The sequence below is a fragment of the Mchenga conophoros genome, linkage group LG16 (assembly GCF_057382185.1).
Source record: "Mchenga conophoros isolate Kocher_MC1m ecotype Shallow Benthic linkage group LG16, M_conophoros_male_GT1.1, whole genome shotgun sequence".
Classification (NCBI taxonomy): domain Eukaryota; kingdom Metazoa; phylum Chordata; class Actinopteri; order Cichliformes; family Cichlidae; genus Mchenga; species Mchenga conophoros.
The window spans coordinates 32,477,735-32,489,380 of NC_140541.1; the positions used below are offsets into that span (position 1 = coordinate 32,477,735).

Consider the following 11,646-nt stretch of genomic DNA (forward strand, 5'->3'; position numbering starts at 1 on the left):
AAACACAATCCACTAGCTAACTGAACACAGCAAATCACATTTGGTTTCTTTTCACACTGTTTCCTACCATGATACTGGAGATTACAAAGGAGTCACGTTCTTACCGGTCACTGTTGGTGTCATGGGCGTGGCCCTCACTATCACTTTGCTCATTACAGAAGAGAGCTGTTCTTGGACACTGGGAAGGTCAGTGAACTCGGACACTGACAGAGCATAACTGGGCTCATATGATAGTTTCTGCAGCTCTCTAGCATCTGAGGTCCTAGTTCCAATGCCAATCACATAAATGCCCTGCTGTTTGAGAGCTGAGGCTGGGCTATCTACATTGTCAAAAGACCTTCCCCCAGTTAGTAAGATCAATATCTGTGGGACACCCTGCAGGCGTCTACTTCCAGAGGAGTTTGTAAAGACGTTGTCTCTGACGTATTGGAGAGCTGCCCCAGTGTTTAGGGGTCTTCCTCCTCTGTGTCTAAGCCCTCTGACCGAGTCCACCACATCCTCCCTTGTGGTATATGTGTTCAGATAGAAATGGACCTCTGGTTCTCTGCTGTACTGGACCACAGAGACATGGTCTTTGTTTTCTCCCACATTGATTTTCTCCACCACTCTCTCTACAAAATCACGCATGGCAGGAAAGCCATTCCTTGTGCCATCAGAACCATCCAGAAGGAATACAATATCTTTTCTGTCACGTGAAGCTGAGAAAAGACAGTAGGACAAAAAAATGAAAACCTTTCACAAAGCTTGTGAGATTATCTTTCACTGGCACACTAATATTTTAACAACACTAGCCTGGCCTACTTCTGTTTTAGAAAGACCACAGCATGCTACCAACTGGTTTGAAATGCACAAAAAACCTATACACACATCACATTCATTTATTTGCTTTTCCTCACTGTAGCTAAAATTAATAACTTTTGGAGCAAGCAACAGGATGTGTCTGACAACGTACCAATTACGGTTGGTAATTCTGGGGTGACTTCAAAAACTGCAGCTTCCACAGAGGACTCAAGTTGCTGTTGCACTTTGGGTAGGTCAGTAAGTTCAGACACAGATAGAGCATAACTGGGCTCGCCAGTTATGGTCTGAAGTTCTCTGGGGTCAGAGCCTCGGGTTCCAATTGCAATGGTCAAGACACCCAGCTGTTTGAGAGCAGAGGCTGGTTCATCAATACTGTCAAATGATCTTCCACCAGTGATCAATATTAGGACCTGCGGAACTCCTGATGGCCGCCTGCTTCCGGCAGAGGCCGTGAAGACGTTATCCCTCAAGTACCGGAGAGCTGCTCCAGTGTTGAGGGGTCGTCCGCCTTTGTGCCTCAAACCTCTGACACTGTCAAGGACCTCTCTTTTTGTGGTGTACGTGTTCAGATAGAACTGGACGGCTGGATCGCTGCTGTACTGAACAACCGACACACGGTCTTTGCCATCATCCACACTGAGTGTGTCTACTTGTTTTTGGACAAAGTCTCTCATAGCTGGGAATCCACTTCTAGTAGCATCAGATCCATCCAGCAAAAACACCACATCCCTTCCTGCTGGCTGTCTGACCACTAAGAGACATGAGATTTACCATATGTTTAACTTGGTCAATCAAATATTTTGCAGCTAAAAAGCACCATGGTAAAAGTGAACTCTTTCTTTACAACCACAACTATTTTATAAAAAAAACAAAAACGAAAACAGAACAAAAAAAAGGAAAAACAATCCACTGGCTGATTAAACACAGCAAAACCAAATGATTTCTTTTCACACTGTTTCCTACAATGATACTGGACTTTGAAGATGGGTCATGTTCTTACCAGTTACTGTTGGGGTCAAAGGTGTGACCCTCATTGGCACTGTGCTCATTACAGAAGAGAGCTGTTCTTGAACATTGGGAAGGTCAGTGAACTCAGACACAGATACAGCATGACTGGGCTCGCCAGTTATGGTCTGAAGTTCTCTGGGGTCAGAGCCTCGGGTTCCAATTGCAATGGTCAAGACACCCAGCTGTTTGAGAGCAGAGGCTGGTTCATCAATACTGTCAAATGATCTTCCACCAGTGATCAATATTAGGACCTGCGGAACTCCTGATGGCCGCCTGCTTCCGGCAGAGGCCGTGAAGACGTTATCCCTCAAGTACCGGAGAGCTGCTCCAGTGTTGAGGGGTCGTCCGCCTTTGTGCCTCAAACCTCTGACACTGTCAAGGACCTCTCTTTTTGTGGTGTACGTGTTCAGATAGAACTGGACGGCTGGATCGCTGCTGTACTGAACAACCGACACACGGTCTTTGCCATCATCCACACTGAGTGTGTCTACTTGTTTTTGGACAAAGTCTCTCATAGCTGGGAATCCACTTCTAGTAGCATCAGATCCATCCAGCAAAAACACCACATCCCTTCCTGCTGGCTGTCTGACCACTAAGAGACATGAGATTTACCATACGTTTAACTTGGTCAATCAAATATTTTGCAGCTAAAGAGAAACATCTTGAAATTGAACTCTTTCTTCGCAAGCACAACTATTTAAAAAAAAAAAAGACAATCCACTAGCTAACTGAACACAGCAAATCACATTTGGTTTCTTTTCACACTGTTTCCTACCATGATACTGGAGATTACAAAGGAGTCACGTTCTTACCGGTCACTGTTGGTGTCATGGGCGTGGCCCTCACTATCACTTTGCTCATTACAGAAGAGAGCTGTTCTTGGACACTGGGAAGGTCAGTGAACTCGGACACTGACAGAGCATAACTGGGCTCATATGATAGTTTCTGCAGCTCTCTAGCATCTGAGGTCCTAGTTCCAATGCCAATCACATAAATGCCCTGCTGTTTGAGAGCTGAGGCTGGGCTATCTACATTGTCAAAAGACCTTCCCCCAGTTAGTAAGATCAATATCTGTGGGACACCCTGCAGGCGTCTACTTCCAGAGGAGTTTGTAAAGACGTTGTCTCTGACGTATTGGAGAGCTGCCCCAGTGTTTAGGGGTCTTCCTCCTCTGTGTCTAAGCCCTCTGACCGAGTCCACCACATCCTCCCTTGTGGTATATGTGTTCAGATAGAAATGGACCTCTGGTTCTCTGCTGTACTGGACCACAGAGACATGGTCTTTGTTTTCTCCCACATTGATTTTCTCCACCACTCTCTCTACAAAATCACGCATGGCAGGAAAGCCATTCCTTGTGCCATCAGAACCATCCAGAAGGAATACAATATCTTTTCTGTCACGTGAAGCTGAGAAAAGACAGTAGGACAAAAAAATGAAAACCTTTCACAAAGCTTGTGAGATTATCTTTCACTGGCACACTAATATTTTAACAACACTAGCCTGGCCTACTTCTGTTTTAGAAAGACCACAGCATGCTACCAACTGGTTTGAAATGCACAAAAAACCTATACACACATCACATTCATTTATTTGCTTTTCCTCACTGTAGCTAAAATTAATAACTTTTGGAGCAAGCAACAGGATGTGTCTGACAACGTACCAATTACGGTTGGTAATTCTGGGGTGACTTCAAAAACTGCAGCTTCCACAGAGGACTCAAGTTGCTGTTGCACTTTGGGTAGGTCAGTAAGTTCAGACACAGATAGAGCATAACTGGGCTCGCCAGTTATGGTCTGAAGTTCTCTGGGGTCAGAGCCTCGGGTTCCAATTGCAATGGTCAAGACACCCAGCTGTTTGAGAGCAGAGGCTGGTTCATCAATACTGTCAAATGATCTTCCACCAGTGATCAATATTAGGACCTGCGGAACTCCTGATGGCCGCCTGCTTCCGGCAGAGGCCGTGAAGACGTTATCCCTCAAGTACCGGAGAGCTGCTCCAGTGTTGAGGGGTCGTCCGCCTTTGTGCCTCAAACCTCTGACACTGTCAAGGACCTCTCTTTTTGTGGTGTACGTGTTCAGATAGAACTGGACGGCTGGATCGCTGCTGTACTGAACAACCGACACACGGTCTTTGCCATCATCCACACTGAGTGTGTCTACTTGTTTTTGGACAAAGTCTCTCATAGCTGGGAATCCACTTCTAGTAGCATCAGATCCATCCAGCAAAAACACCACATCCCTTCCTGCTGGCTGTCTGACCACTAAGAGACATGAGATTTACCATATGTTTAACTTGGTCAATCAAATATTTTGCAGCTAAAAAGCACCATGGTAAAAGTGAACTCTTTCTTTACAACCACAACTATTTTATAAAAAAAACAAAAACGAAAACAGAACAAAAAAAAAGGAAAAACAATCCACTGGCTGATTAAACACAGCAAAACCAAATGATTTCTTTTCACACTGTTTCCTACAATGATACTGGACTTTGAAGATGGGTCATGTTCTTACCAGTTACTGTTGGGGTCAAAGGTGTGACCCTCATTGGCACTGTGCTCATTACAGAAGAGAGCTGTTCTTGAACATTGGGAAGGTCAGTGAACTCAGACACAGATACAGCATGACTGGGCTCGCCAGTTATGGTCTGAAGTTCTCTGGGGTCAGAGCCTCGGGTTCCAATTGCAATGGTCAAGACACCCAGCTGTTTGAGAGCAGAGGCTGGTTCATCAATACTGTCAAATGATCTTCCACCAGTGATCAATATTAGGACCTGCGGAACTCCTGAGGGCCGCCTGCTTCCGGCAGAGGCCGTGAAGACGTTATCCCTCAAGTACCGGAGAGCTGCTCCAGTGTTGAGGGGTCGTCCGCCTTTGTGCCTCAAACCTCTGACACTGTCAAGGACCTCTCTTTTTGTGGTGTACGTGTTCAGATAGAACTGGACGGCTGGATCGCTGCTGTACTGAACAACCGACACACGGTCTTTGCCATCATCCACACTGAGTGTGTCTACTTGTTTTTGGACAAAGTCTCTCATAGCTGGGAATCCACTTCTAGTAGCATCAGATCCATCCAGCAAAAACACCACATCCCTTCCTGCTGGCTGTCTGACCACTAAGAGACATGAGATTTACCATATGTTTAACTTGGTCAATCAAATATTTTGCAGCTAAAGAGAAACATCTTGAAATTGAACTCTTTCTTCGCAAGCACAACTATTTAAAAAAAAAAACACAATCCACTAGCTAACTGAACACAGCAAATCACATTTGGTTTCTTTTCACACTGTTTCCTACCATGATACTGGAGATTACAAAGGAGTCACGTTCTTACCGGTCACTGTTGGTGTCATGGGCGTGGCCCTCACTATCACTTTGCTCATTACAGAAGAGAGCTGTTCTTGGACACTGGGAAGGTCAGTGAACTCGGACACTGACAGAGCATAACTGGGCTCATATGATAGTTTCTGCAGCTCTCTAGCATCTGAGGTCCTAGTTCCAATGCCAATCACATAAATGCCCTGCTGTTTGAGAGCTGAGGCTGGGCTATCTACATTGTCAAAAGACCTTCCCCCAGTTAGTAAGATCAATATCTGTGGGACACCCTGCAGGCGTCTACTTCCAGAGGAGTTTGTAAAGACGTTGTCTCTGACGTATTGGAGAGCTGCCCCAGTGTTTAGGGGTCTTCCTCCTCTGTGTCTAAGCCCTCTGACTGAGTCCACCACATCCTCCCTTGTGGTATATGTGTTCAGATAGAAATGGACCTCTGGTTCTCTGCTGTACTGGACCACAGAGACATGGTCTTTGTTTTCTCCCACATTGATTTTCTCCACCACTCTCTCTACAAAATCACGCATGGCAGGAAAGCCATTCCTTGTGCCATCAGAACCATCCAGAAGGAATACAATATCTTTTCTGTCACGTGAAGCTGAGAAAAGACAGTAGGACAAAAAAATGAAAACCTTTCACAAAGCTTGTGAGATTATCTTTCACTGGCACACTAATATTTTAACAACACTAGCCTGGCCTACTTCTGTTTTAGAAAGACCACAGCATGCTACCAACTGGTTTGAAATGCACAAAAAACCTATACACACATCACATTCATTTATTTGCTTTTCCTCACTGTAGCTAAAATTAATAACTTTTGGAGCAAGCAACAGGATGTGTCTGACAACGTACCAATTACGGTTGGTAATTCTGGGGTGACTTCAAAAACTGCAGCTTCCACAGAGGACTCAAGTTGCTGTTGCACTTTGGGTAGGTCAGTAAGTTCAGACACAGATAGAGCATAACTGGGCTCGCCAGTTATGGTCTGAAGTTCTCTGGGGTCAGAGCCTCGGGTTCCAATTGCAATGGTCAAGACACCCAGCTGTTTGAGAGCAGAGGCTGGTTCATCAATACTGTCAAATGATCTTCCACCAGTGATCAATATTAGGACCTGCGGAACTCCTGATGGCCGCCTGCTTCCGGCAGAGGCCGTGAAGACGTTATCCCTCAAGTACCGGAGAGCTGCTCCAGTGTTGAGGGGTCGTCCGCCTTTGTGCCTCAAACCTCTGACACTGTCAAGGACCTCTCTTTTTGTGGTGTACGTGTTCAGATAGAACTGGACGGCTGGATCGCTGCTGTACTGAACAACCGACACACGGTCTTTGCCATCATCCACACTGAGTGTGTCTACTTGTTTTTGGACAAAGTCTCTCATAGCTGGGAATCCACTTCTAGTAGCATCAGATCCATCCAGCAAAAACACCACATCCCTTCCTGCTGGCTGTCTGACCACTAAGAGACATGAGATTTACCATATGTTTAACTTGGTCAATCAAATATTTTGCAGCTAAAGAGAAACATCTTGAAATTGAACTCTTTCTTCGCAAGCACAACTATTTAAAAAAAAAAACACAATCCACTAGCTAACTGAACACAGCAAATCACATTTGGTTTCTTTTCACACTGTTTCCTACCATGATACTGGAGATTACAAAGGAGTCACGTTCTTACCGGTCACTGTTGGTGTCATGGGCGTGGCCCTCACTATCACTTTGCTCATTACAGAAGAGAGCTGTTCTTGGACACTGGGAAGGTCAGTGAACTCGGACACTGACAGAGCATAACTGGGCTCATATGATAGTTTCTGCAGCTCTCTAGCATCTGAGGTCCTAGTTCCAATGCCAATCACATAAATGCCCTGCTGTTTGAGAGCTGAGGCTGGGCTATCTACATTGTCAAAAGACCTTCCCCCAGTTAGTAAGATCAATATCTGTGGGACACCCTGCAGGCGTCTACTTCCAGAGGAGTTTGTAAAGACGTTGTCTCTGACGTATTGGAGAGCTGCCCCAGTGTTTAGGGGTCTTCCTCCTCTGTGTCTAAGCCCTCTGACCGAGTCCACCACATCCTCCCTTGTGGTATATGTGTTCAGATAGAAATGGACCTCTGGTTCTCTGCTGTACTGGACCACAGAGACATGGTCTTTGTTTTCTCCCACATTGATTTTCTCCACCACTCTCTCTACAAAATCACGCATGGCAGGAAAGCCATTCCTTGTGCCATCAGAACCATCCAGAAGGAATACAATATCTTTTCTGTCACGTGAAGCTGAGAAAAGACAGTAGGACAAAAAAATGAAAACCTTTCACAAAGCTTGTGAGATTATCTTTCACTGGCACACTAATATTTTAACAACACTAGCCTGGCCTACTTCTGTTTTAGAAAGACCACAGCATGCTACCAACTGGTTTGAAATGCACAAAAAACCTATACACACATCACATTCATTTATTTGCTTTTCCTCACTGTAGCTAAAATTAATAACTTTTGGAGCAAGCAACAGGATGTGTCTGACAACGTACCAATTACGGTTGGTAATTCTGGGGTGACTTCAAAAACTGCAGCTTCCACAGAGGACTCAAGTTGCTGTTGCACTTTGGGTAGGTCAGTAAGTTCAGACACAGATAGAGCATAACTGGGCTCGCCAGTTATGGTCTGAAGTTCTCTGGGGTCAGAGCCTCGGGTTCCAATTGCAATGGTCAAGACACCCAGCTGTTTGAGAGCAGAGGCTGGTTCATCAATACTGTCAAATGATCTTCCACCAGTGATCAATATTAGGACCTGCGGAACTCCTGATGGCCGCCTGCTTCCGGCAGAGGCCGTGAAGACGTTATCCCTCAAGTACCGGAGAGCTGCTCCAGTGTTGAGGGGTCGTCCGCCTTTGTGCCTCAAACCTCTGACACTGTCAAGGACCTCTCTTTTTGTGGTGTACGTGTTCAGATAGAACTGGACGGCTGGATCGCTGCTGTACTGAACAACCGACACACGGTCTTTGCCATCATCCACACTGAGTGTGTCTACTTGTTTTTGGACAAAGTCTCTCATAGCTGGGAATCCACTTCTAGTAGCATCAGATCCATCCAGCAAAAACACCACATCCCTTCCTGCTGGCTGTCTGACCACTAAGAGACATGAGATTTACCATATGTTTAACTTGGTCAATCAAATATTTTGCAGCTAAAAAGCACCATGGTAAAAGTGAACTCTTTCTTTACAACCACAACTATTTTATAAAAAAAACAAAAACGAAAACAGAACAAAAAAAAGGAAAAACAATCCACTGGCTGATTAAACACAGCAAAACCAAATGATTTCTTTTCACACTGTTTCCTACAATGATACTGGACTTTGAAGATGGGTCATGTTCTTACCAGTTACTGTTGGGGTCAAAGGTGTGACCCTCATTGGCACTGTGCTCATTACAGAAGAGAGCTGTTCTTGAACATTGGGAAGGTCAGTGAACTCAGACACAGATACAGCATGACTGGGCTCGCCAGTTATGGTCTGAAGTTCTCTGGGGTCAGAGCCTCGGGTTCCAATTGCAATGGTCAAGACACCCAGCTGTTTGAGAGCAGAGGCTGGTTCATCAATACTGTCAAATGATCTTCCACCAGTGATCAATATTAGGACCTGCGGAACTCCTGAGGGCCGCCTGCTTCCGGCAGAAGCCGTGAAGACGTTATCCCTCAAGTACCGGAGAGCTGCTCCAGTGTTGAGGGGTCGTCCGCCTTTGTGCCTCAAACCTCTGACACTGTCAAGGACCTCTCTTTTTGTGGTGTACGTGTTCAGATAGAACTGGACGGCTGGATCGCTGCTGTACTGAACAACCGACACACGGTCTTTGCCATCATCCACACTGAGTGTGTCTACTTGTTTTTGGACAAAGTCTCTCATAGCTGGGAATCCACTTCTAGTAGCATCAGATCCATCCAGCAAAAACACCACATCCCTTCCTGCTGGCTGTCTGACCACTAAGAGACATGAGATTTACCATATGTTTAACTTGGTCAATCAAATATTTTGCAGCTAAAGAGAAACATCTTGAAATTGAACTCTTTCTTCGCAAGCACAACTATTTAAAAAAAAAAACACAATCCACTAGCTAACTGAACACAGCAAATCACATTTGGTTTCTTTTCACACTGTTTCCTACCATGATACTGGAGATTACAAAGGAGTCACGTTCTTACCGGTCACTGTTGGTGTCATGGGCGTGGCCCTCACTATCACTTTGCTCATTACAGAAGAGAGCTGTTCTTGGACACTGGGAAGGTCAGTGAACTCGGACACTGACAGAGCATAACTGGGCTCATATGATAGTTTCTGCAGCTCTCTAGCATCTGAGGTCCTAGTTCCAATGCCAATCACATAAATGCCCTGCTGTTTGAGAGCTGAGGCTGGGCTATCTACATTGTCAAAAGACCTTCCCCCAGTTAGTAAGATCAATATCTGTGGGACACCCTGCAGGCGTCTACTTCCAGAGGAGTTTGTAAAGACGTTGTCTCTGACGTATTGGAGAGCTGCCCCAGTGTTTAGGGGTCTTCCTCCTCTGTGTCTAAGCCCTCTGACCGAGTCCACCACATCCTCCCTTGTGGTATATGTGTTCAGATAGAAATGGACCTCTGGTTCTCTGCTGTACTGGACCACAGAGACATGGTCTTTGTTTTCTCCCACATTGATTTTCTCCACCACTCTCTCTACAAAATCACGCATGGCAGGAAAGCCATTCCTTGTGCCATCAGAACCATCCAGAAGGAATACAATATCTTTTCTGTCACGTGAAGCTGAGAAAAGACAGTAGGACAAAAAAATGAAAACCTTTCACAAAGCTTGTGAGATTATCTTTCACTGGCACACTAATATTTTAACAACACTAGCCTGGCCTACTTCTGTTTTAGAAAGACCACAGCATGCTACCAACTGGTTTGAAATGCACAAAAAACCTATACACACATCACATTCATTTATTTGCTTTTCCTCACTGTAGCTAAAATTAATAACTTTTGGAGCAAGCAACAGGATGTGTCTGACAACGTACCAATTACGGTTGGTAATTCTGGGGTGACTTCAAAAACTGCAGCTTCCACAGAGGACTCAAGTTGCTGTTGCACTTTGGGTAGGTCAGTAAGTTCAGACACAGATAGAGCATAACTGGGCTCGCCAGTTATGGTCTGAAGTTCTCTGGGGTCAGAGCCTCGGGTTCCAATTGCAATGGTCAAGACACCCAGCTGTTTGAGAGCAGAGGCTGGTTCATCAATACTGTCAAATGATCTTCCACCAGTGATCAATATTAGGACCTGCGGAACTCCTGATGGCTGCCTGCTTCCGGCAGAGGCCGTGAAGACGTTATCCCTCAAGTACCGGAGAGCTGCTCCAGTGTTGAGGGGTCGTCCGCCTTTGTGCCTCAAACCTCTGACACTGTCAAGGACCTCTCTTTTTGTGGTGTACGTGTTCAGATAGAACTGGACGGCTGGATCGCTGCTGTACTGAACAACCGACACACGGTCTTTGCCATCATCCACACTGAGTGTGTCTACTTGTTTTTGGACAAAGTCTCTCATAGCTGGGAATCCACTTCTAGTAGCATCAGATCCATCCAGCAAAAACACCACATCCCTTCCTGCTGGCTGTCTGACCACTAAGAGACATGAGATTTACCATATGTTTAACTTGGTCAATCAAATATTTTGCAGCTAAAAAGCACCATGGTAAAAGTGAACTCTTTCTTTACAACCACAACTATTTTATAAAAAAAACAAAAACGAAAACAGAACAAAAAAAAAGGAAAAACAATCCACTGGCTGATTAAACACAGCAAAACCAAATGATTTCTTTTCACACTGTTTCCTACAATGATACTGGACTTTGAAGATGGGTCATGTTCTTACCAGTTACTGTTGGGGTCAAAGGTGTGACCCTCATTGGCACTGTGCTCATTACAGAAGAGAGCTGTTCTTGAACATTGGGAAGGTCAGTGAACTCAGACACAGATACAGCATGACTGGGCTCGCCAGTTATGGTCTGAAGTTCTCTGGGGTCAGAGCCTCGGGTTCCAATTGCAATGGTCAAGACACCCAGCTGTTTGAGAGCAGAGGCTGGTTCATCAATACTGTCAAATGATCTTCCACCAGTGATCAATATTAGGACCTGCGGAACTCCTGAGGGCCGCCTGCTTCCGGCAGAGGCCGTGAAGACGTTATCCCTCAAGTACCGGAGAGCTGCTCCAGTGTTGAGGGGTCGTCCGCCTTTGTGCCTCAAACCTCTGACACTGTCAAGGACCTCTCTTTTTGTGGTGTACGTGTTCAGATAGAACTGGACGGCTGGATCGCTGCTGTACTGAACAACCGACACACGGTCTTTGCCATCATCCACACTGAGTGTGTCTACTTGTTTTTGGACAAAGTCTCTCATAGCTGGGAATCCACTTCTAGTAGCATCAGATCCATCCAGCAAAAACACCACATCCCTTCCTGCTGGCTGTCTGACCACTAAGAGACATGAGATTTACCATATGT

General features: G+C 45.4%; 8 protein-coding genes across 9 annotated transcripts in view; all 8 read right to left on the minus strand.

Annotated features, from left to right (window-relative positions):
• Positions 1-11,646, minus strand: part of LOC146557102 (collagen alpha-3(VI) chain-like) — a 104,282-nt gene that overhangs the window by 67,004 nt on the left and 25,632 nt on the right. The window lies entirely within an intron of this gene.
• LOC146557129 (collagen alpha-3(VI) chain-like) lies at positions 82-1,475 on the minus strand. The gene is made up of 2 exons (XM_085250099.1): positions 953-1,475; positions 82-698 (listed from the first exon to the last, which is right to left on the minus strand). Exons 1-2 carry the CDS (start codon positions 1,473-1,475, stop codon positions 82-84), a joined length of 1,140 nt encoding a protein of 379 aa, XP_085106225.1.
• Positions 1,761-3,401, minus strand: LOC146557130 (collagen alpha-3(VI) chain-like). Its single transcript, XM_085250092.1, has 2 exons — positions 2,622-3,401; positions 1,761-2,401 (listed from the first exon to the last, which is right to left on the minus strand). The coding sequence occupies exons 1-2, from the start codon at positions 3,142-3,144 to the stop codon at positions 1,761-1,763; spliced, it is 1,164 nt and encodes a 387-aa protein (XP_085106218.1). The 5' UTR covers positions 3,145-3,401.
• Positions 3,326-4,842, minus strand: LOC146557131 (collagen alpha-3(VI) chain-like). Its single transcript, XM_085249543.1, has 3 exons — positions 4,320-4,842; positions 3,470-4,069; positions 3,326-3,351 (listed from the first exon to the last, which is right to left on the minus strand). The coding sequence occupies exons 1-3, from the start codon at positions 4,840-4,842 to the stop codon at positions 3,326-3,328; spliced, it is 1,149 nt and encodes a 382-aa protein (XP_085105669.1).
• Positions 5,116-6,509, minus strand: LOC146557132 (collagen alpha-3(VI) chain-like). The gene is made up of 2 exons (XM_085250108.1): positions 5,987-6,509; positions 5,116-5,732 (listed from the first exon to the last, which is right to left on the minus strand). Exons 1-2 carry the CDS (start codon positions 6,507-6,509, stop codon positions 5,116-5,118), a joined length of 1,140 nt encoding a protein of 379 aa, XP_085106234.1.
• LOC146557133 (collagen alpha-3(VI) chain-like) lies at positions 6,783-8,176 on the minus strand. The gene is made up of 2 exons (XM_085250100.1): positions 7,654-8,176; positions 6,783-7,399 (listed from the first exon to the last, which is right to left on the minus strand). The coding sequence occupies exons 1-2, from the start codon at positions 8,174-8,176 to the stop codon at positions 6,783-6,785; spliced, it is 1,140 nt and encodes a 379-aa protein (XP_085106226.1).
• LOC146557134 (collagen alpha-3(VI) chain-like) lies at positions 8,462-10,101 on the minus strand. The gene is made up of 2 exons (XM_085250089.1): positions 9,322-10,101; positions 8,462-9,102 (listed from the first exon to the last, which is right to left on the minus strand). Exons 1-2 carry the CDS (start codon positions 9,842-9,844, stop codon positions 8,462-8,464), a joined length of 1,164 nt encoding a protein of 387 aa, XP_085106215.1. The 5' UTR covers positions 9,845-10,101.
• LOC146557135 (collagen alpha-3(VI) chain-like) lies at positions 10,026-11,542 on the minus strand. Its single transcript, XM_085249545.1, has 3 exons — positions 11,020-11,542; positions 10,170-10,769; positions 10,026-10,051 (listed from the first exon to the last, which is right to left on the minus strand). The coding sequence occupies exons 1-3, from the start codon at positions 11,540-11,542 to the stop codon at positions 10,026-10,028; spliced, it is 1,149 nt and encodes a 382-aa protein (XP_085105671.1).

Coding starts and splice junctions, on each gene's coding strand:
- LOC146557131 (XM_085249543.1), bottom strand. CDS start 4,842: ATGAGAGACTTTGTCCAAAAACAAGTAGACACACTCAGTGTGGATGAT. Junction 4,070..4,319: donor TTTGACCCCAACAGTAACTG/GTAAGAACATGA, acceptor CATGTCTCTTAG/TGGTCAGACAGCCAGCAGGA. Junction 3,352..3,469: donor AGAATTACCAACCGTAATTG/GTACGTTGTCAG, acceptor ATTTCAAACCAG/TTGGTAGCATGCTGTGGTCT.
- LOC146557130 (XM_085250092.1), bottom strand. CDS start 3,144: ATGCGTGATTTTGTAGAGAGAGTGGTGGAGAAAATCAATGTGGGAGAA. Junction 2,402..2,621: donor CATGACACCAACAGTGACCG/GTAAGAACGTGA, acceptor CATGTCTCTTAG/TGGTCAGACAGCCAGCAGGA.
- LOC146557133 (XM_085250100.1), bottom strand. CDS start 8,176: ATGAGAGACTTTGTCCAAAAACAAGTAGACACACTCAGTGTGGATGAT. Junction 7,400..7,653: donor AGAATTACCAACCGTAATTG/GTACGTTGTCAG, acceptor GTCTTTTCTCAG/CTTCACGTGACAGAAAAGAT.
- LOC146557132 (XM_085250108.1), bottom strand. CDS start 6,509: ATGAGAGACTTTGTCCAAAAACAAGTAGACACACTCAGTGTGGATGAT. Junction 5,733..5,986: donor AGAATTACCAACCGTAATTG/GTACGTTGTCAG, acceptor GTCTTTTCTCAG/CTTCACGTGACAGAAAAGAT.
- LOC146557129 (XM_085250099.1), bottom strand. CDS start 1,475: ATGAGAGACTTTGTCCAAAAACAAGTAGACACACTCAGTGTGGATGAT. Junction 699..952: donor AGAATTACCAACCGTAATTG/GTACGTTGTCAG, acceptor GTCTTTTCTCAG/CTTCACGTGACAGAAAAGAT.
- LOC146557134 (XM_085250089.1), bottom strand. CDS start 9,844: ATGCGTGATTTTGTAGAGAGAGTGGTGGAGAAAATCAATGTGGGAGAA. Junction 9,103..9,321: donor CATGACACCAACAGTGACCG/GTAAGAACGTGA, acceptor CATGTCTCTTAG/TGGTCAGACAGCCAGCAGGA.
- LOC146557135 (XM_085249545.1), bottom strand. CDS start 11,542: ATGAGAGACTTTGTCCAAAAACAAGTAGACACACTCAGTGTGGATGAT. Junction 10,770..11,019: donor TTTGACCCCAACAGTAACTG/GTAAGAACATGA, acceptor CATGTCTCTTAG/TGGTCAGACAGCCAGCAGGA. Junction 10,052..10,169: donor AGAATTACCAACCGTAATTG/GTACGTTGTCAG, acceptor ATTTCAAACCAG/TTGGTAGCATGCTGTGGTCT.